At 48.5% G+C, this 27,650-nt stretch overlaps 1 protein-coding gene across 1 annotated transcript in view; it reads right to left on the minus strand.

The window, feature by feature from the left end:
* Positions 1 to 22,399: 22,399 nt before the first annotated feature.
* Positions 22,400 to 27,650, minus strand: part of PROM1 (prominin 1) — a 116,672-nt gene continuing 111,421 nt past the window's right edge. Inside the window, exons 23-25 of the mRNA XM_052642130.1 lie at positions 23,435 to 23,565; positions 22,874 to 22,951; positions 22,400 to 22,454 (exon numbers count right to left, since the gene is read on the minus strand). Coding sequence (XP_052498090.1) covers positions 22,400 to 22,454; positions 22,874 to 22,951; positions 23,435 to 23,565 — 264 coding nt within the window. The remainder of the gene's footprint in view (positions 22,455 to 22,873; positions 22,952 to 23,434; positions 23,566 to 27,650) is intronic.

Genomic DNA, 27,650 nt, shown 5'->3' on the forward strand with positions numbered 1-27,650 from the left:
CAGCTCGGAGCAGGGCGACCCACGTCCAGGGGCACCAGGTGGGGCTGTGAGGAATCCGCCCACAGGAGAAGCTGTGGTCCTTGAATGACTCTCCGAGGACGAGCTCTTGTCACCAAGCGAGGGCTCATGTGCTTGATGTACCGAAAGCCAAACTCTGACAGCGGTGTTGGCAACAAAGTCAGGGTTGACTTGCAGGACATCAACAGAGGAGAAAGGGAGACTCAGGCTCAAAAGCCCTGAACCCCGGATGGCTTCCAGGAGAGGGTTTTGGAGACAGGGTTAGGGGAGGGTCCTAGGATGCCTGACTGTGGGCCTCCTTCTGATTGGTCCGTGGTAAAGTAGCAGGGTGACGGTTCAGGAATCTTAGTCATCACCCTTCTGGTCCCATCAGCGTGGGGTCTCCGTGCTTGTGCTCAGCACAGTCACCATCCTCCACCTGGTAGGGTCTTAGGTTTTACAGAAGTACTAGAGGTGTGCACCAAATTCTTCTCTGTGTCTCCAGGAGGAGTCAGGAGTCCAGTGACTACTGTTCTAATCGTTAACTGCATGAGTCGGCTCTTTGGAACTTGAGGAAGACCTAGGGGACTCAGGCCTTTTTTCTACAAACAAGAGACAGGGCGCATGGAGGGGCTTTTGTATCCAAGAGGGCCCCCAGGGTCCTGCTTGGCCTCAATCCCTCCTTTGCTTTGACTCTCCTCAGTCCTGAGGGGGTCAGGGAAGGACAAGAAAGGGAATGAAGTCTTGGAGAGAGAGGTTAATCATAACTCCGTAAGTGAACTCAGTGTTAGGGGGACTCGGTTTCATTCAGGAGAGATTAAGCTGGGCTCCAAGCCCCTGGGTGCTGGGCAGGGTCTCCCACAGCGACGCCAGTGTCAATCAGGCAGGAAGAAGAGGATTCTGGGACAGGAAGTGGAGTGGAAGGCGGGCCTTGAGCTGGAGAGGAGTTGGCTGCCTGCTTCTCTGAGGGCCCCTCTGTGGGGACCGGGACCCCGGGGGCAAGGGGCTGCCGAGGAAGAGGCGGAACCAAGTAGGGGGCGGTTGCGGGAGGCCTGGAGGGTTCTGAGAGCCGCCATGGCGGGGGCAGTTGTCAGTTACTCTAGTTACGTCCCTCCAGGGTTCCCTAAGCCTCCTATAAAATTCTGCGAAACCGTCCAGCCTCATCCATCTCAGCTGGGTTGGGGCAAACTGACGGAAGGGCCTGTGTTCAGGGTCAGGTCAGAGAGTGAGAGGGGCGTGATGACACCAGGGAGACGCTCGCGGGAGAGGGGAGTGTCAGAGCCAAGCCTGCCACGGCCCGCCCCATCCTTACGGGCAGCCTGGAGGAGCGGGGTGAGAATCGGGTGAGGACGCTGCGGGGAGGCACAGCCACCCACGTGACCGCATCCCTGCAGACATTGCCTTTCCCAACTCGAGTGTCTAGGCTTGTGCGCCACGGGGGGCACTGAGGCCAGGGGTTTGAGTGAGGGCAGAGGGAGCCTACGGAGAGTCAAGAGACTCTGCCCTGCAAGAGCCAAGTTCAAATCCCAGAGGACCAAGCTCTTAGAAGGTCAGAGCATGATTGGGGGCGGGGAGGGGGCATGTTATAGAGCTTAGTGTTTAGGAAGCTTCATCTGCACCCGCAAATCTCCGACCTTGTTTCCTGGCACTGCCCTGGGAACACCCAGGCTCCTGGCTCTTCTCCGAGCCCGTGGACCGGCCCCGAATCAGGGCCCTGCCACTGCCACGCCTCTCCTCGGAAGTCTCTCCCACGTTATTCACGTGACTTGGATCTCTGCTTAAGCATCACCTCCAGAAGACATCTCTGACAGCCTCTGGAAAACAGCTCTCGTCCATCCGCTACACTGTCTTTTACTTCTCAGCCCTATTCCTTAAAACTTTATTCTACAGCACGCTTATCTGTGTATCTGATTACTGTGAGTTTGCCCTGGGAGAATGGAACCCCAGGAAGGCAGGAGCCCTGTTTTGCTCCCTGTTGCCTCCCAAGCATCCCAGAGAGATCCTGGCACATAGTAGATACTCAATGAGTGTCTGCTGAGTAAATAATTAAGGTGATAGGTGTGTACCGACCTTCCACTGGAGTGCCAGCACTTGCCTTCTGGGCGTCAGGCTGCCTTGAAGGGTCCTGCACTGGCAGGGGCAACGTGGAGGAGCCGCAGATATTCCTGGGCCTGTGGCGACTCCGTCTCCCATCTGTCTCTCTGGTGCTTGGTCCTCTCCTCTGAGGGGCCCAGTTCCCCGCAGTGCGCCTCGGCCGCAGTGCACACATGTGCCGTCTCGTCTTCCTTGATGGGTTTGTCTGCTACCGTGTTCTTTTCCCTTCTTGGCTTTCCAAAGCTTGCTTCTGTCAGGTCAGAACTATTCATCCTTCAAGAACTAGCCTGAGGTGCTTCAAGCTTTTCATGAAACCCTTTTTTTACCAGGCAAAACTAATATTCTTTTCCCTCGGATTCCCTGAGAACTTCCTTCAGACTTTTAGGACAGAAGAGGGGTCTGTCATCCTTGGAAGACGATGAGCTTCTTAATAACCTCGAATGGAGGGTTGGTATCTCCAGTACTTTGCATATAATGAGCGCTCAATTAATGTCTGCTTAATTGAATAAAAATGACATTCTTCTCTGAGAATTAGCTGGGGAAAAGGAAACAAATTTAAATGTGCTCTGGGTGTTCCACACTGTGCTAATAATATCATCACATACGTTAATTTCCGAAAAACAGCAGTCTAAGAGGATATATGTCTTATGGCATATATATTATCATCCCTGTATTATAAACAAGGATCACAGAAGTTGTGTGAGCTGCCCAGGATCACAAAGCTAGTTAGAAGCAGAACAAGTGTTTAAAGTTAGATGTATATATATAGAGAGAGACAAAATGGCTTATATTTAGTTTAATGGCTTATATTTGAATTATTTTCATCCCTGTAAATTCAGAATGAGATTTTAGAAGATGACATAGTTAGATATAAACAGGCATGGAGTTGTAAACCTGATTCTAACACACCAAAAAAGGTGTCCTTTTCCCACAAGAATGAGAATAACTTTTTATTGCCTTTTGTGTGTGTGAGGACTTTCTCTGAGCTACACAGACATCTGTCCCGGTTGAATCAAAACAGTTGGCTGCAATGAAGTCCCATAAATGTGTGATGTCTAACTAACATTGTTCTGGAGGCTAGAACAATTAGTGCAGCTTTACCCAGGGCTTGAAAAGGCAAGAGATGTTTATAGCAACAATAACAGCTGATTACAAGCATCTGTATGCCAATGAAACTTACTCTAGGAAATCTTACAATTACCAAGTTCAGTAGTTAACAGTTCAGTAGCCACAGATAAAAATTTCATTTTTAAAGCCTCCACTGAAACTAAGAATAGAAAAATAAGAGGGTTGCCCTAAAGTGGTGTCTCAGGGCAAACTCAGCTCCCTGAATGCAGTTCAGTCCCTGAAGACACAAAACTTTACAACAGTGTAACTGAAATAAAAACTATCCATTAAAAAAAAAAAAATTCCAAACAATGCACTCTGATGCTTATGGAACTTACCAGACACATCCTTTAAAGAGGGCTTCCCTTGTAGCTCAGATGATAAAGAATCTGCTTGCAATGCCGTAGACCTGGGTTTGACCCCTGGGTCAGGGGATCCCCTGGAGAAGGGAATGGATACCCACTCTGGTATTCTTTCCTCGAGAATCCCATGGACAGAGAAGCCTGGTGTGCTACAGTCCATGGAGTCCCAAAGAGTTGGACACCACTGAGCAACTAACACTACACTACATGAAATCCTTAAACTAAATAGTTCCAGAGTGAAAACTAAATACATTCTTAAACTCTCATGTTTTTTTCCCTAGAAAAGTTGGTTACTAAAATGTATCATTTATCAAACAATAGAAAAACTTTCAGACCTAAAAAAATAGAAAAGGAGGGTAGAAAAAAATAGAAAGGAGGTACATTCATACAATGCTACTGATTATTTTTTTCCTTCAAGGAAAGTTTTCTTCTCTTAACAGTAATGCTTTCAAGCAAAGGTTTGTAAAGTAGAAGATCTGGCAGATGCAGAAAGAATTTTAAAAGAAAAGGAAGACTTCTGTCCCATTGCTGCCAGAATCAATCGTGGCTGACACGTCAATCTCCTCTCGCTTTGCTCTGTTTTTTCTCAGCCTGCTTCTCACCATCTCCGGCTTTGCTGTTATTCGTCTGCTCTGTTTTGCTCTGCGCAGTGCTGGTGACCTGGCAGATGGGATCTTCGGAGGCCCTGGGGGCTGAGCTGCCGTCCACGCGGTGACCACAGGTGCATTATTTCTCTTCTCCAGGATGGAAGCTTGCACAGGTCTGTTCCGAGAGTCTGAAGGAATCAAGCACCCTCTGCACAGACCCGCACCGCCCGCCCACAGGCTCAGCGTCCAGGTACAAACCCCTTTGCCAGCCAGAAGCCTTGGGTTCAATGCCCCGATCTAGGTGATTCAAAGACTGCTTGGCATAAAAAGGGGATTCCCTGGTGGCTCAGAAGGGAAAGAGTCCGCCTGCAATGTGGGAGACCTGAGTTCAGTCCCTGGATCAGGAGGATCCCTTGGAGGAGGAAATGGCAACCCACTCCAGGATTCTTGCCTGAAAAATCCCATGGATGGAGGAGCCTGGCGGGCTACAGTCCATTTACAGTTGCAAAGAGCTGGACATGACTGAGTGACTGCCTTTTCACTTTGGCATAAAAAGGAGCGCATTTGAGTCACTTCTAGTGAACTGGATGAGCCTAGAGTCTTACACAGAGTGAAGTAAGTAAAAAAGAGAACAAATATCGTATATGAACACACATATATGGAATCCAGAAAAGCGGTACTGATTAACCTATTTGCAGGGAAGGACTAGAGGCACAGACATAGAGAACAGGCTTTGGACACAACAGGGGAAGGACAGGGCAGATCAAATTGAGAGAGTAGCACTGAAACATATACAATGCTGTATATAAAATAGAAAGCCAGTGGGAATTTGCTGTATGACTCGGATCTTAACCTGGTGCTCTGTGACTAGCTAGAGGGTGGGGTGGGCTGCCTGTACCTTTAAGGAGGTACAAGGGGGAGAGGACAGATGTATACTTATGGCTGATTCATGTTGATGTATGGCAGAAACCAACACAACGTTGCAAAGCAATTGTCTTCCAATTAAAAATAAACTTAAAAAAATAAAATCGGAAAAAAATGAAAAGAAATAATAAAGACCCCTTGGCAGTTGTGACTCAGCTTCTCAGAGCGACTTTCACGAGACCCTGCTTATTGTTTAATTCCCCGTGAGATGTGAGCAAGAGGCAGGAGGAGAGAGCCTTTCTGGAGCATCCCTGGGCCTCCCCCCTGCAGACCGCTCGCCATCTCTGTTCATCTTGCAGGTGGATGGTAGGGCGAGGGCAGGGGCGTCAGCAGGCTTTGTGCTCCTGATCCCGGGTCACTGTGGGAGACTCTCAGATGAAAACTGTCTATTTCTGTGTGGGTCAAGAGAACAGAAGCCATCAGTCAAGGTTCAAGGAAGGGTTTTGTTTTCTCTGTCTCTACGAAATGGTCCAGCTTCACTACATGCCCTGGCATGCACTGGATGTCGCCCAGGGTGATGGCCACACCCAGGCCCCGGCCACACGGGGTCCAGGGGCAGCAGGACAAAGGCTAGAGCTGCCAACCTCCGAACAGCCTGGGCCACAGTGTGTGCAAGAGTGGCACACGCCATGTCCTCCAGGGGCACAGCCAAGCCAGCCGCGGGCGGCCGGGAACCCGCAGGTCAGTTAGGGACAGCCAGGGGCTGGCAGGCAGGGCAGAGGGGCCAGCGGGGGCCCCGGGGTGAATGAGAAGTCCCGGGAAGGACTTCTCCTGGGAGCCTGGAAGACGGGAGATTGAGGTAGAAACCAACAGAGGAGTCCTTCCTAACTTCCTAAGTACTTACTGAACCCAATGTTCCTTATACAATAACTCCATTATTCAAGCTTCTCAAACATGCAAGACAGGGACTGTTGGAATATGGGCCGTAATGGTTATCTTCAAACATAGAGTTCCTTGGTGAGCATGGAGACCACACTTGGGATCTGCTTCTGCTCGTGGAAGCGAGGGTCATCAGACTGAGATTCAAAGCGCCTGGCCACCCTGTCATCCACCCTGGTGAGGATCTGCAGGATTTCCAGGCTCTTTCTAAGGTCAATCAGGAAGGAACAGAAGGCCTGCACAAACCAGGAGCCCCTCCCTGGGTTCCTCCATGAGGAAGAGCCTCCAACTGTGGAGTAGGCAAAGAGAAGTCAGCTTCAACTGGGATCTCATATCCCAGGACCTGAGGACTAGCATCTCTGTCCCTGATGGGTGGATCCCGTCATCGAGCTCTGTCTCCTGGCGAGCCTGAATGAGGAAGAGTTTAGGTTTCTCTAACAGGATCAGCCATAAAGGAAATCAATCCTGAATATTCATTGGAAGGACTGATGCTGAAGCTGAAGCTCCAATACTTTGGCCACCTGATGCGGAGAGCTGACTCACTGGAAAAGACCCTGATGCTGGGAAAGATTGAAGGCAGGAGGAGAAGGAGACGACGGAGGATGAGATGGTTGGATGGCATCATCAATTCTTTGGTCATGAGTTGAGTAAACTCAGGGAGGTGGTCCATGGGGTTGCAAAGTATTGGACACAACTGAGCGACTGAACAACAACAAGAGCAAAGTAATAATAGTAATTATTCCCAGAGGGGCAAAACACTCTGTGCATAGATGTAAGGTTTGGTTTTGTTTCTTTTAGTTTTGCTATTTTTTTTTTGCTGTTTGATCAACTTTGAAATAGGTCTACATGACCATTTTGTATCAGTCTTCTCTCCAACCACCACTGTTCGATGTCAACCGTCATGAAATTATAAGAAGCTTTCTCCTTGGAAGAAAAGCTCTGACAAACCTAGACAGCATTTTAGAAATCAGAGACATCATTTTGCCCAACAGAGATATGTATACTCAAAGCTGTGGTTTCTCCAGTAGTCATGTACAGATGTGAGAGTTGGACCATAACGAAGGCTGGGCACCGAAAAATTGATGCTTTTGAATTGTGGTGCTGGAGAAGACTTTCAAGAGCCCCTTGGACAGCAAGGAGAGCAAACCAGTCAATCCCAAAGGAAATCAACCCTGAATATTCATTAAAAGGAATGATACTGAAGCTGAGCCTCCAACATTTTGGCTACCTGATGTGAAGAGCCAACATATTGGAAAAAGACACTGATGCTGGGAAAGATTGATAGCGGGAGGAATAAGGAGCAACAGAGGATGAGATGGCTGGATGGCATCATTGCCTTAATGGACATGAGTTTGAGCAAACTCCGGGAGATAAGAAGGAAAGAAGAGCCTGGCTTGCTGCAGTCCCTGGGGTCACAAAGAGTTGGACATGACTTAGTAAGTAAACAACAGCAACAATAGCATCCTTATTGAGTGCCTACTGTGTGCCAGGCTCCGAGGGCACCAAGAAGACCGGGAAGTCAGGGGTCCCACAAAGCCGCTGGGCTTGGTCAGCTCAGTGTGGTAGAAGAAGGGTTTGGGGGGAGATTTTTGCCTCATGTCTGTTTTTCTGCACTTGTATTTGGGAGGGTGGAGGTGTCTTTGGAAAGCAGCATAGATTAGTCAGGTGGGAGTTGAGAAACAGTGTTGGTTCTCAAACGTTAGTTGTCTAAGCATGACTCACCAGGGCAGCCTGTTAGAAATGGGGATTAACGGGCTGCATCCCCAGAAATGAGATTTGACAATCTCACTTTAAACAAGGACACAGTTTCACACTGATGTGGCTCTTGGGTCTGGAGCCATCCTGGGGTTTCTGCTGGCAGTTCCCTGACGGCTCTCAGTGGCTCTTGCTACCGAGTGTACCAAAGTACCCACGCCTTCTTTTCTGGCACAGCAACTCAGACTGAGATGAAACTTCTTCCGTTTCACCTTGACTACCTTATTTATCCGTAGTCTTTGGTTTTGTGGGGGCTTTGCTGGTGGCTCAGACAGTAAAGAATCTGCCTTCAATGCAGGAGACCCAGGTTCAGTCCCTGGATGGGGAAGATCCCCTGGAGAGGGGAATGTCAACCCACTCCAGTATTCTTGCCTGGAGAATCCCATGGAGGTCCGTGGGGTCTCAGAGAATCAGACACGACTGAGCAACTAACACACACACACACACACATTGTTTTGTGAGTGGTGAGGTTTTGATACGTTCTCAGAAGTGGCTCCAGAAGTTAAGAGGGACCTCCACTCGGGAGCAGGACGCATGCGCCGCTCGGGTGCTGCCCTGACCCAGCGGACGCCCCATCTTCGCCTTTCCTGACGGATCTCTCCAGCCCGCTCTTCGCTGAGGATGGCTGGAGTCTGTTTATTCACAGCTCTCCCGTGGGCCTCCTGCCGCCTCCCCTTGCTGTGTTTCTCTCTGTCCCCAGCAGAGCCTTGGTGGCGTTACTGGGAAGTCAGCCTTTCTTAGCGGCTGAGCCTTTAATCCTTTCAGCTGCTGTGCTCCTGCGTGTCTTCTAGCAGAAAACAGGACGCATGTGCGGTGTGTGCACATCCGCCTGTGGAGTGTATGCACCTGGGGTGTTCTGTGTGTGTTGTGTCTATGTGAGTTTTGTGTCAGTGTCAGAGCCCAAGCCGTGTGTGTGATGTGTGTGTGCACGTCCGCCTGTGGAGTGTATGTACCTGGGGTGTTCCGTGTGTGTTGTGTCTGTGTGAGTTGTGTGTCAGTGTGCGTGCCTGAGTTGTGTGTGTGATGTGTGTTTGTGTGCATGTCTGCCTGTGGAGTGTGTTCTGTGTGCGTTGTGTATATGTGAGTTGTGTGTCAGTGTGAGTGCCTGAGTGGTATGTGTGATGTGCGTGCATGTCCGTCTGCCTGCCTGCAGGAGCGTGGTCCTACCTGAATAACCACACGCCCCTCCGCTGTATCTTCCTCCTGCCCCGTTCAGCCCCGCAGAGGTGCAGACGGGCTTGGCAGAGGTGACTTGCCGTGTCTCCTTCTTCTTATCTGTTTTCTCTGGGAGAGATTTGGAGACGGAGCAGGGCGCTGATTCATGGTAGAAACCGTGAAAGGCTCGAGCACTTCCGAGCCTGAGCACAAGTTGTTGGCAGGGATCTTCCTTTAGAAACACTGACCAGGATCCTGGTGTGTCTGCGTCTGTGGGTGAGGTGGACCCAGAAGCTTGGGGTCCATGAGGGTGGCACTGGGCACCGCTGGGGAGCCGGACAGCCCGTGGTTTGATAAGAGGAGAGTCGAGGGTCCTTCCATTGGCAGGTCTGTGCGGACGGGACTGGAGTGGGACATATGAGGCGGTACTAAGGGGGCCTGATGTGAATGAACGTCTTCACTCCGAGGGCTCATTACCTCCTGCCTTTGGTCTGGGGCTTTCTTTGACTTGGTGGAATATAGATAGGGGGTCCTCTGGCCTCTTGCACAAATGCGTCCATTTCCTGGTGGTCCCTCTCCCTCATCTCGCAGAGTGTGTTTCAGGAGAACTCTGTCCTTATTTTGAAAATTAGTGTTGCTGTTCAGTTGCTCCGTCGAGTCTGACTCTGCGACCCCATGGACTGCAGCACGCCAGGCTTCCCCGTTCTTCACCATCTCCTGGAGCTTGCTGAAACTCATGTCCTTTGAGTCGTGATGCCATCCAACCATCTCATCCTCTGTCGTCCCCTTATCCTCCTGTCTTCAATCTGTCCTAGCATCAGGGTCTTTTCCAATGAACTGGCTCTTCGCATCAGGTGGCGAGAGTATTGGAGTCTGAGCATCAGTTCTCCCAGTGAAAGTTAGTGAGTGTAATACACACAATAAAGTCAGGGTGTTCCTCCCCAGAGGGGAAAGGACAGGCAGCGCATCGGCTGCCCTGGGAAGTTCTCTTTCGAGTCCCCTCGCCCAGTGCCTTGGCACGAGCCAAGCCCTTGGTCTGGATTGTGTGGTTGCCTGTTCCGCAGCTCACACTGAGCCCTGCCTGTGCGCCCGCCTTGTGCTCAGCTCTGGGGAGAGAGACTCCAGGAGCGCGGGGTCCACGCCGCCCCCACTGGACGCTGGGTTGGGAGCTGATTTTGATTCTTGATCTCTCTCCCCGACCCCCAGCGGAGGTCTCCCGGTGCTCAGCCTTTCATCGCCTGGACTCTGAGTCGCCCAGGGGGTGACTTGAGACGGGGACTTCCATCAGGGTAACCTGGTGAGGGTGTTAGAAAGACAGAAACCAGCCCCACCCAGCCTTAAGGAGTTTGGTCCCTGCCCCTGAGGCCACGCTCTTCCAGTTTGGGTTGAGGGGAGTGAGGAGATAAAGTTAGATCAGTGAGCGTATCAGTGAGATGACACATGGGGTGAAATGCGCCTCCAGGAAGGGGGCTGTTGCTGTTTGTTGTTTATTCGCCCAACTGTTTGTGACCCCATGGACTGTAGCCCGCCGGCTCCTCTGTCCCTGGGATTTCCCGGCAAACATACTGGAGTGGGTTGCCATTGCCTCCTCCAGGGGATCTTCCCCACCCGTGTCTCCTGCATTGCAGGCGGATTCTTTACTTTGGAGCCAGATCACTGAGCCCATTAGTAAAATAAAGGGCAAAGTAAGACGCATCTGCAGAGACGTATGGGGCCCCAGCATAGTAACCTGTGGGGATCCCAGCACACCCAGGGTCCTAAGGGTCCCGCATAAACTTCGCTGATTTTCTGGCCACTGTGCACACAGAGCTCGACAGTGTTAAACACCCGGCGAGGACATGGTGACTCCTGTTCCCCTACAGCCCCCTCCCCTGAGTCAGGGCTCCCTACTTGGCTTGTAAGGTCTTCAGGGCGACTTTTTTCTTGCTGTCTCAGGGACCTGTCTTGGGTCCTCAGAGCCCAGGGCTCCCAGGAATGGACTTGCTGCTGATGCCTGATCCCAGGACTCTGGCCTCCACACTTCCAGCCTTGACATGCGTGTGCCTCACACTCCCAGCCTTGACATGCGTGTGCCTGCTTAGTCACGTTGTCCGAATCTTTGTGACCGACCCCGTGGACTGTAGCCCACCAGGCTCCTCTGTCCATGGCATTTTCCAGGCAAGAGTACTGGAGTGCCTTACCATTTTCTCCTCCAGGGGATATTCCTGACCCAGGGTTGAACCCGTGGCTCTTGTGTCTACTTCACTGGCGGGCAGATTATTTCCCACTAGCTACTTTAATAGAAAACAAAGAAATTTTTAAAAGAAATTTTACTAATAAAATATATCTTAAAAAAAAACAATCATTTGAATGAATCCAACAATTTAATTCATCTTAGATTTCAACTGACAACAACCAACTTTTACAACAGAGGTTCATGGTTTGGGTTCTGTTCAGGCTACTATACTTTTAAAAACTTTTTGTTTTATCTTGGGGTATGGCTGATTAGCAATGTTGTGATAGTTTCTGGTGGACAGCAAAGGGACTCAAGCCACACATGCACATGTATTGATTCTCCCCAAACCCCCCTCCCACCCAGGCTGCCGCATGACATTGGGCAGAGTTCCCTGTGCTGCACAGCAGGGCCTGTTGGTAACCCACTTTACATATAGCAGAGTTTGCATGTGTCCTCCACACTCCCTAACCATCTGTTCTCCCCATTCTTACCCCCGCCCCCCCCCTCACCCTAGCCCCCCTCCCTGGCCACAGCAATCACAAGCTCATTCTCAAAGTCTGTGAGTTGGTACAGGCTAGTTAATTCTTTGTCCTTTTTGTTTGTTTTCACATACGCTTTATTTCTTCTGGATTATACTACTGCCTAGGAGTAGAATTTCCTTTGTCCTTCTTAGTTGATAAAGAGCCTCCTGGTACCGATTTCAGAAGCATCAGTGACTCCATATCGCCACCCTGTGGTGATCTTATCCTGAAGACTAGACGGGGATAGGAGGATTTTTTCTTTTTTCTTCCTTTTGAGCATTTTCATCTCTTTTCTACTTGAGTGATAATCAGACTACACATGCACATACCACCCAAGCCTTGCTATGCTTTCACTGTATATGTTTACATTAGATTTTTACAACAAAGCTGTAAGGTGTGGCCGTTATTTGTGCTTAAAATAAAGATGAGGAAAATGACTTAAGTGACTTCCCTGTCATGTCAGAACACCATCCTTTTAGCTGCACTCAGATCTCTTTCTTCAGGGATGCACTCTTTGTTCTCTGATGGAAAAAATTTTTTTTCATCTTTTTTTTTTTTTTTTTAAAGACATGGCCTTGGCTGCTTTTTTTTTTTGGCTGAATGGTATGTGGAATTTTAGTTTCCCATCCAGGGGTTGAACCCATGTGCCCCCTGTGGTGGAAGTGCAGAGTCTTAATCACTAGACTACCAGGGAAATTCTCAAGATTTTTTTTTCATCTTTTTGTGACACCACACCCCTAAATCAAGCCTGACAGCAAAGGAGCGCAGGATGCTGGGGGTGAGGGGAGATCAGGAGATAAAATTCCACTTGGAAAATCCTGATAAGACTTCAGCTGGCAGCCTGGGGGCTAAGAAAAGAGGGAGAAGCAGAAAGAGGACAGATGCTTCCTGGGTGCAGGTGAGTGACTCACAAGATCCATCCAGAGGGATAGGGATGCATGTCTTTGCATAAAAAGGTCACTATCTTCAGCAGGTCTGAAGTCTTTCCCAACCCTGATTTCTAAAGCTGTGACGGATATGCGACTTTTGAGTGTTGGCTAGAAGTTAGGCATGAGCAGTGAGTGGCTCCTGCGGCTGCTGCTAAGTCGCTTCAGTCATGTCCGACTCTGTGCGACCCCATAGACGGCAGCCCACCAGGCTCCCCCGTCCCTGGGATTCTCCAGGCAAGAACACTGGAGTGGGTTGCCATTTCCTTCTCCAATGCATGAAAGTGAAAAGTGAAAGTGAAGTCGCTCAGCCGTGACCGACTCTTAGCGACCCCGTGGACTGGTAACCTAGCCAAAAAGGATGATCTCGAAAGGCCACCCCAGACATCCAGGAGAGCTCACGGGTATATTACAGAATTAACCCCAGAGACTTCCAACTCCGGCACCCCCACCCTAGGCACACAGTGGATACAAACTAACCAGGGGTGCTTCCTCAAGTAACGTTAGGGAGCCAGGAGCCCATTAAGGGTTCCTAAATATTCCACACATAAATACATCTGATTATCACAGACCCAATTATGGGAAGACATACACAACAGAGCCTGCTGTTACATAACTTGCAATTGTCAACTGGCCTTGAGCATATGCCGGTTTGCACCCCCTTCTATTGACTGGTGGTGGGTACAAACCCTATTTTGCACAAGGCACGACAGAGGAGGAGACGGGAAGTGTAAACAGAGAGCAGCCAAGAGAGATGTGGAGACTGCCTCCCTCGGGGCTGGCCTGCACTCATGTCTAGGGATCGTCTTTCTAACAAAAGATCTGTCCACTTGAGCTGAACTGAACTGAAGCTTGTCTGTTGTTTTAAACCCTTTATTCCTTTCTTCCAAATCTTTGTTGAAATGAGACAAGAACCGAGGAAGAGAAGTAAACCTACCTGATACAGGAAACATTAAAAATATATATACATATTATTAAAGAACAGTCACAGCACCACCTGTTGCCTCCAGGATGGTCTCAGACTTGAGCTCTTCAGGCACAAAAAAAGCCCTTCAAAGGGTTTCTTTATGCTGATTATAAATTGCTGTCATAGTGGAGTTCAAAGACCTCCATATATTTGCAACATGAGTTTGAGCAAACTCGGGAGATAGTGAAGGACAGGGAAGCCTGGTGTGTTGCAGTCCATGGGGTCGCAAAGAGTCAGACACAACTGAGCGACTGAACAGCAACATGACATTCACAAGGGATTTTTTGTGCTCACATATTTCTTAGCCATTAAACTCAAAGCAGTTAGACCCCTTACTCCAAAGCATTTCTCAGGCACTTCTGAAATAAATCCTTCCTGCAAATGGTGGGACGGCTATTTAAAGGGTCTATAATTGGCTCTGTGTCCAAACCAGCCCAAAGTTCAAGTAAACTTTGAAACTGAATTTAAGAATGTAAGAGGAGAATATGTTTGTGTATGCACTCAGTTGTGTCCAACTCTTTGTGACCCCATGGAGTGTAGCCCGCCAGACTGCTGTCTCCATGGGATTTTCCAGGGAAGAATACCGGAGGGGGTTACCATTTCCTACTCCAGGGGATCTTCCCCACCCAGTGATCCAGCCTGCGTGCGTCTCCTGTATTTGCAGGCAGATTCTTTACCACTGTGCCAGGAGTTTATGGGAGAGATGACAGAGCTCAGTGCCATAGTTTCAATCCATTCATTCAGTTACTTTGACAAATATTTGCTGATGTTTCTAAATAAAGCTCAAACAGATCACGAGTCTCTTATAAGTCCTAGAGCCTGTCAAGTAGCAGTGTGTGTAAGTGGGTAATGCAGCTGCTATTACAAATAGATACCCAAGTCTCAGGGACTTAACACACTGGAAGATCATTTCTTCCTCACATGAAGTCTGATGAGCATTCCCATAGCTAGCTATGGGCTTCCCTGGTGGCTCAGACAGTGAAGAATCCACCTGCAATGCGGGAGACCTGGGTTCGATCCCTGCGTTGGGAAGATCCCCTGGAGGAGGGCACAGCAACCCGGCCCAGTATTCTTGCCTGGAGAATCTCCATGGACAGAGGAGCCTGGTGGGCTACAGTCCATGGGGTCACAAAGAGTTGGACGTGACTGAGCAACTAAGCACAACCCAGAGCTAATTACAGCCAACAAAATTAAGGTTCTGCCTCTACCGCCCCAGCTTCAGCCAACTCTGTCTTTGTTGTTGTTCCGTCGCTAATTCATGTCCGACTCTGCAATCGCAGGGACTGCAGCCCACCAGGGACCTGGGGAGCAAGCGTGTCAGGGTCCCCATGGGCCTAACCCTGGCCTAATGCCAGGGCCCCGTACGTAAACCCAGAGGATACGGTGATTCCAGCTCTCTGAGGCTCAGGGCGATGCTGAGGGGGGCGGCTCTGCCCAGAGTCTGCCCTGGGGGCTCTGGCTTCTTGGAGACACGGCTCCCGGTGCTACCCCAACTTGAAACACAGCTCCTGGCCTGCTCGTTGGCTCTTATGGAGATCCAGTGCCTCAGAGAGGATGGCCAGATATCATGGCATTCAGGAGTCCTCACCCTGCCCTGGTCCCATCCTAGGTTAAAGATGGACTTGGGAGAATTCCCTGGCTTCCAGTGGAGAAGACTCTGCCCTTTCACCGGCTGGGCCTCGGTTCAAGCCCTGGCTGGGGAACTAAGACCCCACAAGACGGGCGCTATAGGCAAAAAAAAAGAAAGAGACAGAGTTGGAAAGACAAATAGATTTCTAGCTTTAAAAAAGAGGAAATGGAATATTATAGAGCATCAAGACTGGTCCCGCAGATGAGTGCTCTTCACACAGGAAGGCTGAGGTCCCATGCTTGGGGATGCACTGTGTCTGCTTTGGTTAGCCCAGGGCCAGCCTTTGACCACCTGGAGATGGCTCTCTGGAAGCCCTGAGGGCACCTGGGTCTGGTTTAGGGTGGGCTCATTGCAACTAAAAACTGATGGCGTCCTGTGGATGACAGCAGCCACCAGGTGCCACAGCAGCTCTGGGAAGCCCACGTCTGTGTGCCAGGGGAAGGGAATGGCCGTTGGGATGTGGGACCTGCCTGGAGATCACCCGTCTTTCTCAGTGTGAACCACGACTCTTGCAGCTCAAAGCGGGGCCTTGCCAGATTCCCGCAGATACACGGCATGTGTCCTCTGCTGCCATCTGGTGTGGCTTCAAACGGCCTTTGACACTTGACCCAATAACTGGAAACGCCTTCTGTGAGAGCGGTAGTTCAGTTCAGTGGCTCAGTCGTGTCCAACTCTTTGCGACCCCATGGACCACAGCACGCCTGGCCTCCCTGTCCATCACCAACTCCTGGAGTTTACCCAAACTCGTGTCCATCGAGTTGGTAATGCCATCCAGCCATCTCATCCTGGGTCATCCCCTTCTCCTCCTGCCCTCAATCCCTCCCAGCATCAGAGCCTTTTCCAATGAGTCAACACTTCACATGAGGTGGCCAAAGTATTGGAGTTTCAGCTTCAGCATCAGTCCTTCCAATGAACAGCCAGGACTGATCTCCTTCAGAATGGACTGGTTGGATCTCCTTGCAGTCCAAGGGACCCTCAAGAGTCTTCTCCAACACCACAGTTCAAAAGCATCAATTCTTCGGTGCTCAGCGTTCTTCACAGTCCAACTCTCACATCCATACATGACCACTGGAAAAACCATAGCCTTGACTAGATGGACCTTTGTTGGCAAAGTAATGTCTCTGCTTTTGAATATGCTGTCTAGGTTGGTCATAACTTTCCTTCCAAGGAGTAAGCATCTTTTAACTTCATGGCTGCAATCACCATCTGCTGTGATTTTGGAGCCCCCCAAAATAAAGTCTGACACTGTTTCCACTGTTTCCCCATCTACTTCCCATGAAGTGATGGGACTGGATGCCATGATCTTAATTTTCTGAATGTTGAGGTTTAAGCCAACTTTTTCACTCTCCTCTTTCACTTTCATCAAGAGGCTTTGCTCAAGAGGCTGTGAAAGTGCTGCACTCAATATGCCAGCAAATTTGGAAAACTCAGCGGTGGCCACAGGACTGGGAAAGGTCAGTTTTCATTGCAATCCCAAAGAAAGGCAATGCCAAAGAATGCTCAAACTACCACACAATTGCACTCATCTCACATGCTAGTAAAGTAATGCTCAAAATTCTCCAAGCCAGGCTTCAGCAATACGTGAACCGTGAACTTCCAGATGTTCAAGCTGGTTTTAGAAAAGGCAGAGAAACCAGAGATCAAAATGGCAACATCTGCTGGATCATGGAAAAAGCAAGAGAGTTCCAGAAAAACATCTATTTCTGCTTTCTTGACTATGCCAAAGCCTTTGATTGTGTGGATCACAGTAAACTGGAAAATTCTGAAAGAGATGGGAACACCAGACCACCTGACCTGCCTCTTGAGAAATCTGTATGCAGGTCAGGAAGCAACAGTTAGAACTGGACATAGAAAAACAGACTGGTTCCAAATCGGGAAAGGAGTACGTCAAGGCTGTATATTGTCACCCTGCTTATTTAACTTATACGCATAGTATATCATGAGAAATGCTGGGCTGGAAGAAGCACAAGCTGGAATCAAGATTACTGGGAGAAATATCAATAACCTCAGATATGCAGATGACACCACCCTTATGGCAGAAACTGAGAGTGGTAGGTTTGGGCCAAAGCACAGTAGCAAGTGAGTCCAAACTCGGCCACCTTTCTGCACATCTGGATCACTATGGCCATAGATGCTGCGGCACTCTCAGCATGGGGCCCCGACAGTGGGCTGATGAACATGACGTTCTACAGCAGTTTCTGCTCCTTCCCCTGCCCAGCCGGTGGTGTCATCAGAGGCAGAAGGGACTTAGAGCGCTGGGGCTGGAAAAGGTGGCTGGAGACAGTGCTATCAGCACCGTGGCCTCCCTTGGAGCCAGACCAGGTGGGCATCAGTGCAGCCGGCCCTCAGAGCAAGTGCAACTGGGGCCGCTCCCTCCAGCGCCTGCACCTCTGGGATTAGGAGCAGCGGGCAGGGATCAGAAGGCAGACCTCCCAAATCTGCAGGACAGGGGCGTTAATGCCCGTCTTGGCTCCCAGTGTCTGTGTGCAAGCTACTCAAGGAGCACTGCTGACTGGCTGCCTTCAGACCGGGGTGGGGGAAGGACCATGGTGCAGAGCTTGAGAGTTGAAATTGGCCACGATCAACCTTCCCTGGAGGCTCGCTGGTAAAGAGTCTGCCTGCAATGCAGGAGACCCAGGTTCAGTCTCTGGATTGAGAAGATCCCCTGGAGAAGGGAGTGACAATTCACTCCACTATACTTGCCTGGAGAATTCCACAGACGGAGGAGCCTGCTGGGCTACAGTCCATGGGGTCACAAAGAGTCGGACACAACTGAGTGACTAACACGGCTTCTACTACTAACCACAATGTACCATCCAAGACTTCCCTTGGAATTTGCCAGCCTTCGGTAGACTCCATGCGTGCCTGTGTGCTAAGTCGCTTCAGTCATGTCCGACTCTTTGTGACCCTGTGGACCTCAGACTTCCAGGCTTCTCTGTCCATGGGGTTCTCCAGGCAAGAACACTGGAATGGGATGCCATTTCCTCCTCCAGGGGATCTTCCTGACCCTTGCATCAGCAGGCAGGCTCTTTACCATGAATACCACCTGGGAAGCCCTCAGTAGATTCCAGGGTTCTAAATTATTGGATACCCAAAAAACCCCAATGGGTCAGCCATGAGTACTCTCAGGACTGGCTCCACCTTCTCCCTTCTCTCTTGCTGTTGTTCGGTCGCTCAGTCGTGTTCACTCTTTGCGGCCCCATGGACTGCATCACGCCAGGCTCCTCTGTCCTCCACTATCTCCTGGAGCTTGCTCAAATTCATGTCCATTGAGTCAGTGATGCCATCCAACCATCTCATTCTACTACCTGGGCACCCACCAACAGTCTGTAGTTTGCACTGAGACTTCACCACATTTCTTGGACCAAAAACTATTTTTAAATCTGGGTTCCCAACCTTGGGCCAGGAACTGGTACCAGTCCAAGCCCTGTTAGGAACCAAGCCACACAGAAGAAGGTGAGGGGGTGGGTGAAACCCTAACTATCCCCCCACCCCAGGCCATGGAAAAATTTTTTTCCACAGAACTGGTCCCTGATGCCAAAAAGTTTGGGGACCACTGTTCTAAATGAAGCAAGATATTCTCCATCAGGGTGATCTGAAGCATTGCTTGGGCCAACTTTATGTAGTTTGGACTAATCTAGAAAACCTGTTAAAATATACATTCCTGGACCTCATCTTTGGAGACTCTGATTGAGTGTATCTGAAGTGCAGGAAGAATTAGCCTTTGTGGGATTCCCATGTAGCTCAGTAGTAAGGAATTCCCCTCCCAATGCAGGAGACACTGGTTCCATCCTTAATTCAGGAAGATCAAACATGCCTCGGAGCAACTAAGCCTCTGTACAACTATTGAGCCTATACTCTAGAGCCTGAGGGCCAGAAATACCGAGCCCACCTGCTTCAACCACTGAAGCCCAAGTGCCTAGAGCCCACGCTCTGCAACAAGAAAAACCACCGAAGTGGGAAGCCCCTGGCTGCAGCAAAGTGTAGCCCTCCCTCTCTGCAGGTAGAGAAAGGCCCATGCAGCAACGAAGGCCCAGCAGAGCCAAAAGCAAATTAAATTCAAGAACTAGCCTTTTGTGAGCTCCCCGGGTGATCCTTGTTTCTCAGGCCACGCTTTGGGTAGGACTGATTTATACTGCGTTTCATCACTGAGAACATGGGACAGCTAGCTGGTGGCTTTAATTTAAAATGTGAGTATGTGGTCCGTGCCAAAACCCAGCCTAGCTTGAGACTTTACTGCTGAGTCCAATTTGTACTGCTCTCTGTAGGACAGAAAAACAAATCAAGAGATGAGTTGTGGGGGTAAGGAAAAACAACTTTATTTGGAAATCCCTTAGACAGAGAAGATAGTGGACTCTTGTCCCAAACAATTAACTGAGTTATAATTCAGGCTCCTTTTATACTAAAAGGGGAGTGGGTGTGGCTGGTTTCTGCAGCCATTTGCTTTTCCACTTCTTTAAAAAATTATTTTTATTTAAATATTAAAAAAATTTTTTTACAACGTTGTGTTGGTTTCTGCCATACCACAATGCCAAAGGTGCTGGGATCCTTTGTTCTTGCAGCAGTCCATGTAGGTTTGGTCACAGTGTTCCTATAAACCTCCCAGCAAGAAAAATAGTTCTCCTGTTTTTCACTATATGAATGGCAGAGTGTACATCTCTAAAGGTCAGAGCCTTGAGAATGGGATGTCTTGGGTGTTTCAGGCTGTAGGCAACATTCTTTTACAAAACGAGCTGAGTCAGCATGACTAAGCGGAGGCAACGGAGCAGGAAGATCAGAGCTGAAGGAATGGATTCCACGAGCAGTCAGGTTTGTTCTCTGTAAGTTCGCCTGTGCTGAGAGCCAGGAGCTCCAGAATCTGGGAGACCTGGATCCTGTGGGCTGGGCCATACTGGACGATCGCTCTGTAAGCTTCAGGCCACTGAGTTTATAATTGGAACTAAAACTGCTGACCTCATGGGGATGCAGTGAGGATTATGGAGGCGACAAGTGAAAGGCCCAGAGCCTTCATAGGAAACAGACTTGCTAAGTGTGGCATAGATTTTTAATGTACATGTATTTTTAGAAATTCAACTGCAAGAAACCTCCCCTGATTCCCACCACCCTCAACTCCCACCTCCCATCCTTCTGTTGTCTCATATACTCATCAAGTGGGTTATCTTGGTTTACACCACTGAGACAGAGCTCCTAGGAGGCTGGACCTAGTCCATTAGCTCACCCGTACCCCACCCAGGGTCTTGTACAGAGCTTGGGATGGTAAAATGGTCAATGCATATATATTTATGGTCTGCTAGCTCCAGCCTCCAAGAAGCTCAGTGTCAGAGGTGGAAATCAAGATGACCCATTTGATGAGTGTGTGTGTATATATATATATATTGGGCTTCCCAGGTGGCACTGGTGCTTAAGAATCCACCTCCAAGGCAGCAGATGCAAGACATGTGGGTTCAACCCCTGGGTCAGGAAGATCCCCTGGAAAAAGCAATCCACGCCAGTACTCTTGCCTGGAAAATCTCATGGACAGAAGAGCCTTCAGGGCAACAGTTCATGGGGTCACAGAGTCAGACATGACTGAGCACGCACACGCACACATACATAAATCAGATGAAATGCATGTAGAAACTGTATGAGTAACTCTCAACCCAGGTTACACTTGAGAATTCCCTGGGATACATCTCAGAAATTCTGATTCAATTAATCAGAGGCCGTATATCTCAACCTTGGCTTTACATCAGAATCACCAGGCAAAAATTTTAAATCCACATGCTCAAGCCTCATCCATCAGCATCTCTTGGGGGAGGACCCAAGGATCAGTAGTTTTAAAAAGCTCTCTCCTCGGAGGAACCCAGCCGGTCAGAGGGGGCTGGGCGTCACTGGGTCAGATGCAGAAGCAACTGACTGACACATGCAGTGGGCCAGTCACGTGCTCTTAGGTACAAACTTTAAAATGAAACTAAGACAGGAAGGAGCTCCTGTTTGGTACATGTCTAAGAACGTTTTTTATTTTCTGCCGTCTCGATTTTGGTGATTGACCTTAATTTTTGTGTGTCCGGTGCAGCTCTCTTTTGTGTTCACTTCTCTCTTTGGCTGTTTGCTACTGATGCTGGGCAACTATGCAAACTGAATAATATCCTCTCCCCACCCCCTTTTAAAAATATAACTTTATTGACTCATTTTTTCGGCCGTGCTGGGTCTTCACCGCTGCCTGGGCTTCTCTCAAGCTGGGGCGAGTGGGGGCTGCTCTCTAGGTGTGGTGCCCCGGTCGCCCTTTGCAGCGGCGTCTCTCGCTGTGGAGCACGGGCTCCAGAGGGGGCGGACTTCAGTAGGTTCAGCACACAGACTCAGGAGTTGCAGCTCCCAGGCTCGAGAGTGCAGCCTCAGCAGTAGTTACTCATGGGCTTAGCTGCTCGATGGCATGGCGGGGAATCTACCCAGACCAGGGATCCCACCTGGGTCTCTGGCATTGGCAGATGGATCCCTTACAAATGAGTCACCAGGGAAGTCCCCCCCGTACACCCCACAACTTATGTCCACTGGTCTCAGTGAATGCTTGAAAATAGGTTGTTTGCAGATGTGGGCAAACAAAGATGAAGTCGTTCTTGCCTAGGAAGGGCCCTGATCCGATGACCACTGTCTTCAGGAGGTGAGAGACACTGGACCCCAGACACACCAAGGAAAGCTCCAGGAGAAGACAGAGGCCGGACACACTCTTCCTCGGGCTTCCTGGGAGGGCCAGCTCTGCTGACGTGTGGGTTTCAGACTTCCGGCCTCCGCTAAAGTGGAGAAGACGTTGCTCTAAGTCAACCGGTTTGTGTGATGTGTTACAGCGCCCTAAGAGAGTAATACAGAGACTTCATTGACATCTGTCGTTTGGGTCAATTTTTTAATGAAATGATTATAGAGTCATAATTGTGGAATCATTCTTTTATTGTTCACACACATATCTGCTATTGATACTCACTGAACGTTCTCTAACAAGGGGTCCAAGCTCCCATTTGATGAAATGCACCAAAATTCCTGTATTGTTCCAAAGGCTAAGTGGGAATTAACGAATGTGCTACATATTTAAACTTTCATGGAAGGCTCAGATGATAAAAGCACAAGTTGTAAAAAAAATAAAAAATAAAAACAGACACCCATGCTTTCCTCTCTTTGGCCACTGGGCACACATTCCCTGTGATCTCACTGGGCTCTGTGAACGCCTGAAGGGAGGTTACTTTCCCAACATTTGGAATCACTGCAGATCAAGAACTCGTCAAGTTGGATCTGTTTACAAACTCTGCTCAAATCGTCTGTATGCCTTGTTCTGCACGAGAACGGGAATTAGTGTGTCTCATACTGTAACAAAAGAAATACACCAAAAGCAGCACGTCATCATTAAGAGGAACTGACATCATGGACTACAAAGACAGCTTAATGGTTCCAAAAGGTACAGAGCAATTCGTTACAGCTACAGAAAAAGTTAGAAGGTATATTTACATTTCCTTCCCATTAAAAAAAACCAGAGATATAAACCACTGTTTTATCTATTAATAAATTTAACATAGACAATTTTCATTCATTCCACAAGGATTTCTTCAGTATTCACCCTGTGCCAGCTCCTATTTTAAGAGGCCACACCCTTTATGTTCATCTGGGCATATCTGTTGCAGTTATGTAATTTTAATATTATTAATTCAGTTTAAAAAGTTCATTCTCTAATAATAAAGTCCTCCCCAGTCTCATCTTGGAAAATATGGCTTTAAAACAAGGCTTACTTTTTCATAGGTACAGTTTGAACCATGGGTACAGTTTGAACCCTGGGTACAGTTTGAACCCTGGGTTTACTTTGAACCCTATCAAATACAAAAAAGGGAGATAATTACAATTACAGCTTAACAGTTGCACCCCCCCGCACACACACACACATTTTTACTTTAATACAGATGCTGACAAAGCAAGTTCAGGAGAAACAGGTGTTGAGAAGGAGGTAACTGGAGTCAAAATGAACACAGTTTGAGTATAAGTTCACTAGGCACAGAGTGAAGGGTGGACCACAAGTCAGAATGAAAAGTAGTAAAAACAGTTACAAAGTAAAGTGCCAAGTCCCCGAGACAGAGGAACTGCAAAGAAGAAATAAGAAGGCTGATTAAGACAGCTGAGACGAGTAAGCAGGAGGAAAGATAGTTAAAATAAGTGTAAGAAAATCTTTACAAAGGAAACATCTGATTAGGGGTGACCCCGCCACTTTAAAAAGCAATCGAGTTCAACCTCATCAGAGCCCTTTTTAACAAGTGCTTGGAAGGTGGCGCCACTCAGAAACCACCGCAGCCTCTTACTTGTTCACGGGGTCATCCTCATACACATCTTCAGAATACATTCGACGGAAGTACTTCGCCAGCTTCACGGCGAAAATGACAGCAGGAAGTAAAAGCATGGTCGCTTTTCCCAGGCCAAACCAAAACAGATTCTGGGGGCGGGGGGAGAGAAAGAGGAAATCACGAGGATTAGATGCTTGAAGATGAAAAATGGAAAACAACACGGGTTTGGGGGGGGGGGGGGATTTAATTTCGCATTTTTTTTTTAATGAATTCTAATTTCATTGACTTCAGATGAGCCAACTACCGGCTGAAGGGCTAACCTATTATTCTAGTTCATTCTGTCTATCTGAAAACCTGGATTTGATCCTCTTGTTGTATTTATTTTTACAAATGAGGCACAGAGGCAGAAAGCTGGCGAAGAGAGATTAAGCACCGAGGGCCCCGAACAACTGGGAAGGGCCCTCCTCGGTGGCTCCCCCTGCGGCCGGCACAGGCGCTCGGCCAGCGTGCAGACCTGGGCCCCAGTCCTTGTCCAAGCTGTTTCCATGTGATGGTGGCTCCTGAAACTTTCTGACTTTGCTCTGCATCTGAACAGTGCAATGATAGCATCTCTTCCTGGGATATTATTGTGTGAGGAAAACAGATGCAATGATTTTGTGCACATGAGGCTCCCAACAACATTCCGTGATGAACTTAACCAATCTTGAACAGTCACGGGCTGGATTCAATCCTCTTCTGTCTAAGAATCAACATTAAAGTATTTTTTAAAAGATAGCTGCTGAGACTTCCCTGGTGGGACTAAGGCTCTGGGCTCCCAGTGCAGGAGGCCCGGGTTCGGTGCCTGGTCAGGGGATTGAAAGTGAAAGTGAAGTCGCTCACTCATGTCCAACTCTTCGAGACCCGGTGGACTGCAGCCCACCTGGCTCCTCCGGCCATGGGATTTGCCAGGCAAGACCACTGGAGTGGGGGGCCATTGCCTTCTCCATATACACACTACTATATATCAAACTTCTTGTGGCTCAGAGGGTAAAGCTGCAATACAGGAGACCTGGGTTCGATCCTTGGGTCAGGAAGATCCCCTGGAGAAGGAAATGGCACCCCACTCCAGTACTCTTGCCTGGAAAATCCCATGGACAGAGAAGCCTGGTAGACTACAGTCCATGGGATCGCAGAGTCGGACACGACTGAGTGACTTCACTATAGACTTCACTGTATATAAAACAGGTGACTCGATTCACTTTGCTGTACTGCAGAAACTAACACAACACTGTAAATCAACTATACTCCAATAAAAAATTAATTTAAAAAATGTTTTAAAATTTATTCTACCACACACACACAAAAAATCACCTAATACCTACTGAGCAATTGCTCAGGGCAGGCACTGGCCAACACGCTTCCCATGGGCTTTAAAATTTAGATTCAATCTTTCAGACGAAATTGAAAGCAGTCATATGTTCTATTTTAACCCTAGTGTTTTAAACATTGCTAACTGGTGGCTTTACAACATAAACTAGTGGAAGGACAGTATTATGGAGTCAAAAAAACAGGAATGGATAAGAGCTTTATTTAATTCCATAGGTCGCATGTGATGATTCAAAAAATTCACCACTATTACGTTTCAACACAAAAGAGCTAGCTAGGCATCTCAAAACTGATTTCAATATAAATGCAACTTCATTCAAAGGCACTAGATGGTCAACTTCATTCAACTAAACTCAATACAGAGATTTGGTATTCCAACCCCTTGTCCCTCTTTACTATCATTTATCATTTCTAAGATTCTGTGATTCTGCCTAGAATTGTTTACCACCATCAACAAAAATATTTAGTCACTTTAAACCAATCAAAACCATCAAAGGAAGATACACCACCAGAATCATTTAAACCCCATTCAAAATGGTTGGGTCAAAATTCCTGAAAACTAACATCCTTTATAGGAAAGAGACTATCTGGCTATCCCCTCAAAACTACGTGTCATTCTTCTACACAACCATGAAAAATGATTTTGCTCGATAGATACAGACCTGGAGATCTCTCATGCGGTTGAATTAAAAAGCAGACTGCAGAATAGCAGGTATAATGAGTTCCTTTTTATAAAAATATACATATTCAAGGCAGGCAAAAAAGATGAAAAAAAATAAATACCACAATTAAGACAATAGCCCACTTAGGTCGGTGACAAAATTTTCGAGTGTTCCTTTACATATTCCATATCACCTTAAAATATACACATACAGCCTATATTATCTGGCCTTCTTTTCAATAAACAAACTTTTAGATCCCACTAGATGCCTCAACTAAGAGTTCACATGTCGCAACTAAAGATCTCGTGTGCTGTGAAGAAGACCCAGCACAGCTAAATAAATAAATAAATATTAAAAAAAAAAAAACTTATGGCGCTGCAAATTAAAAAAAAAAAAAGATAGCTGCCGATATTCCTAAGTCACATGTCACATAGAGACCTCGGTTTACGTCTTTTCAGGAAGAGTATCAAGTCAGACCTCACAATGCCGAGCCCTGGTTCCCCCAGGACAACATCACCTGGAGCTGAGTGCTGGTTCTTCCTTTACGTGGGCCCTCTGTCCCCAGCTCGCTGCAGGCCACACCACTAGCCCTGGCAGGCGTGGCACCCAACATTATTAAGCTGACCCTCCAACCAGAATTGACAAGGCCCATGCATGACCTGCATGGCTCTGTGGGCACCACAGACCAGCCAGTGTCTGACATCGGCCTGCTTTGTAAACCTACCGCCTGCCACCTCCCTGTCTTAGGATAATGCTGGAACCCTAGAGTAGCCTACCTCACTGGTGGAGAGGAGTGGATAGGAGTCTGTCTGCCAGTGCAGGGGACACAGGTTCGCTCCCTGATCCGGGAAAATTCTGCATGCCTTGGAGCAACTAAGCCCATGAGCCAGAACTCCTGAGCCTGTGTGCTGCAGCTCCTGGGGCTGGTGAGCCTAGAGCCTGCACCTCCGCAACAGGAGGGGCTACCACGCCCACGCAAGCAATAAAGATTAGCTCCTGCTCACTGCAACCAGGGAACGCTGTGCAAAGTAAGGAAAACCCAGCGTGGCCAAAAATAAATCAGTACGTAAAAATTTGAAAAAAACAACCACCAGACCTTCGGATCTCAGCCACTGCATTTCTGCTTTGTTCCTGGCTAGGCTTAGTGTCGGACATGGTTCCATCATTTGGCCCAGAATTTCCAGTAAATCGGTTCTCCTTTCCCATGTGTTCTTTTATTGGTAAATTTCTACACTCTCAACACTGTTTGGAGAGTCTTTAGAGCTTTATGACAACCATACCTTTTACTGGAAGCTGCCTCAATCCTTCTGGGTACAATTAAGATATTAAAACAAACATGCTTGTCAGCCTGGAGTCTATTTTCCCAGCAGAGACAATAGTCAGAACTCTTCCTTCCCCTTTAAAACACCTTCTATGAAGCTCTCGCCAACAGTCTTCCTGAGCATCTTCCAGGTCTCCCTTCCAGTGGTCCCCGATTATCTGGGAGAGGCGCCTGCTAGTTGGGTGATTTGACTGGCTGCAGGCGGGTGGTGGAGACTGGATGCCAGGAGACCAACTTAGAATGAAGCAGCCTAACTGAGGGCTGCCCTAATGAGGGCTTCAGCCAAAGCCGTCAGCAAGGACTCGAAGCAGCAAACACAAGGGTACAAAGTCGGAAGAGGACAGAAGTAGCCAGGAGGCCAAGGCGGGGGCAGGGGGGTGATGTCTGCATGGCTGGGAAACGGGCAGGATCGTCTCCATCCAGGGAGGAAAGTTCATCCCTGCAGAGACACATGGGCCAGGGAGATGGAGGGATGGAGTGATGTGAATGCATGGTGACAGGCAGCGCTCGATCCATCCTTACAGCCTGTGCCAGGTACCACTCCTGATGATGGGCACGCAGCAATGGCAAAAACACGTGCTTTAGGCGTCCAAGTCTAGTGTGTGTGGTAGGGGACAGGTCTTAGTCAGAGAAACACCCCAGTGCCAGTATAGACAGCACAACATCTCTAAAAGCAGAGAGTCCCAGAGAGTCCCACGGGTGTGCAGACAAGCGAGGAGCTGGGAAGATCAGAAAAGGCTTCCAGCGAAAAAAAAAAAAAAAGATATATTTCAGCTGAGATCTGAAAACTGAACCACAGCTCAGCTACTAACAGTGAACATTTATGGGGTGTGTTAATGCACCAGGGAAAGTGTCAAGGGCTTTCCATATCCTCTCCCTCTGAAGC

Source organism: Budorcas taxicolor, chromosome 6, assembly GCF_023091745.1.
Source record: "Budorcas taxicolor isolate Tak-1 chromosome 6, Takin1.1, whole genome shotgun sequence".
Classification (NCBI taxonomy): domain Eukaryota; kingdom Metazoa; phylum Chordata; class Mammalia; order Artiodactyla; family Bovidae; genus Budorcas; species Budorcas taxicolor.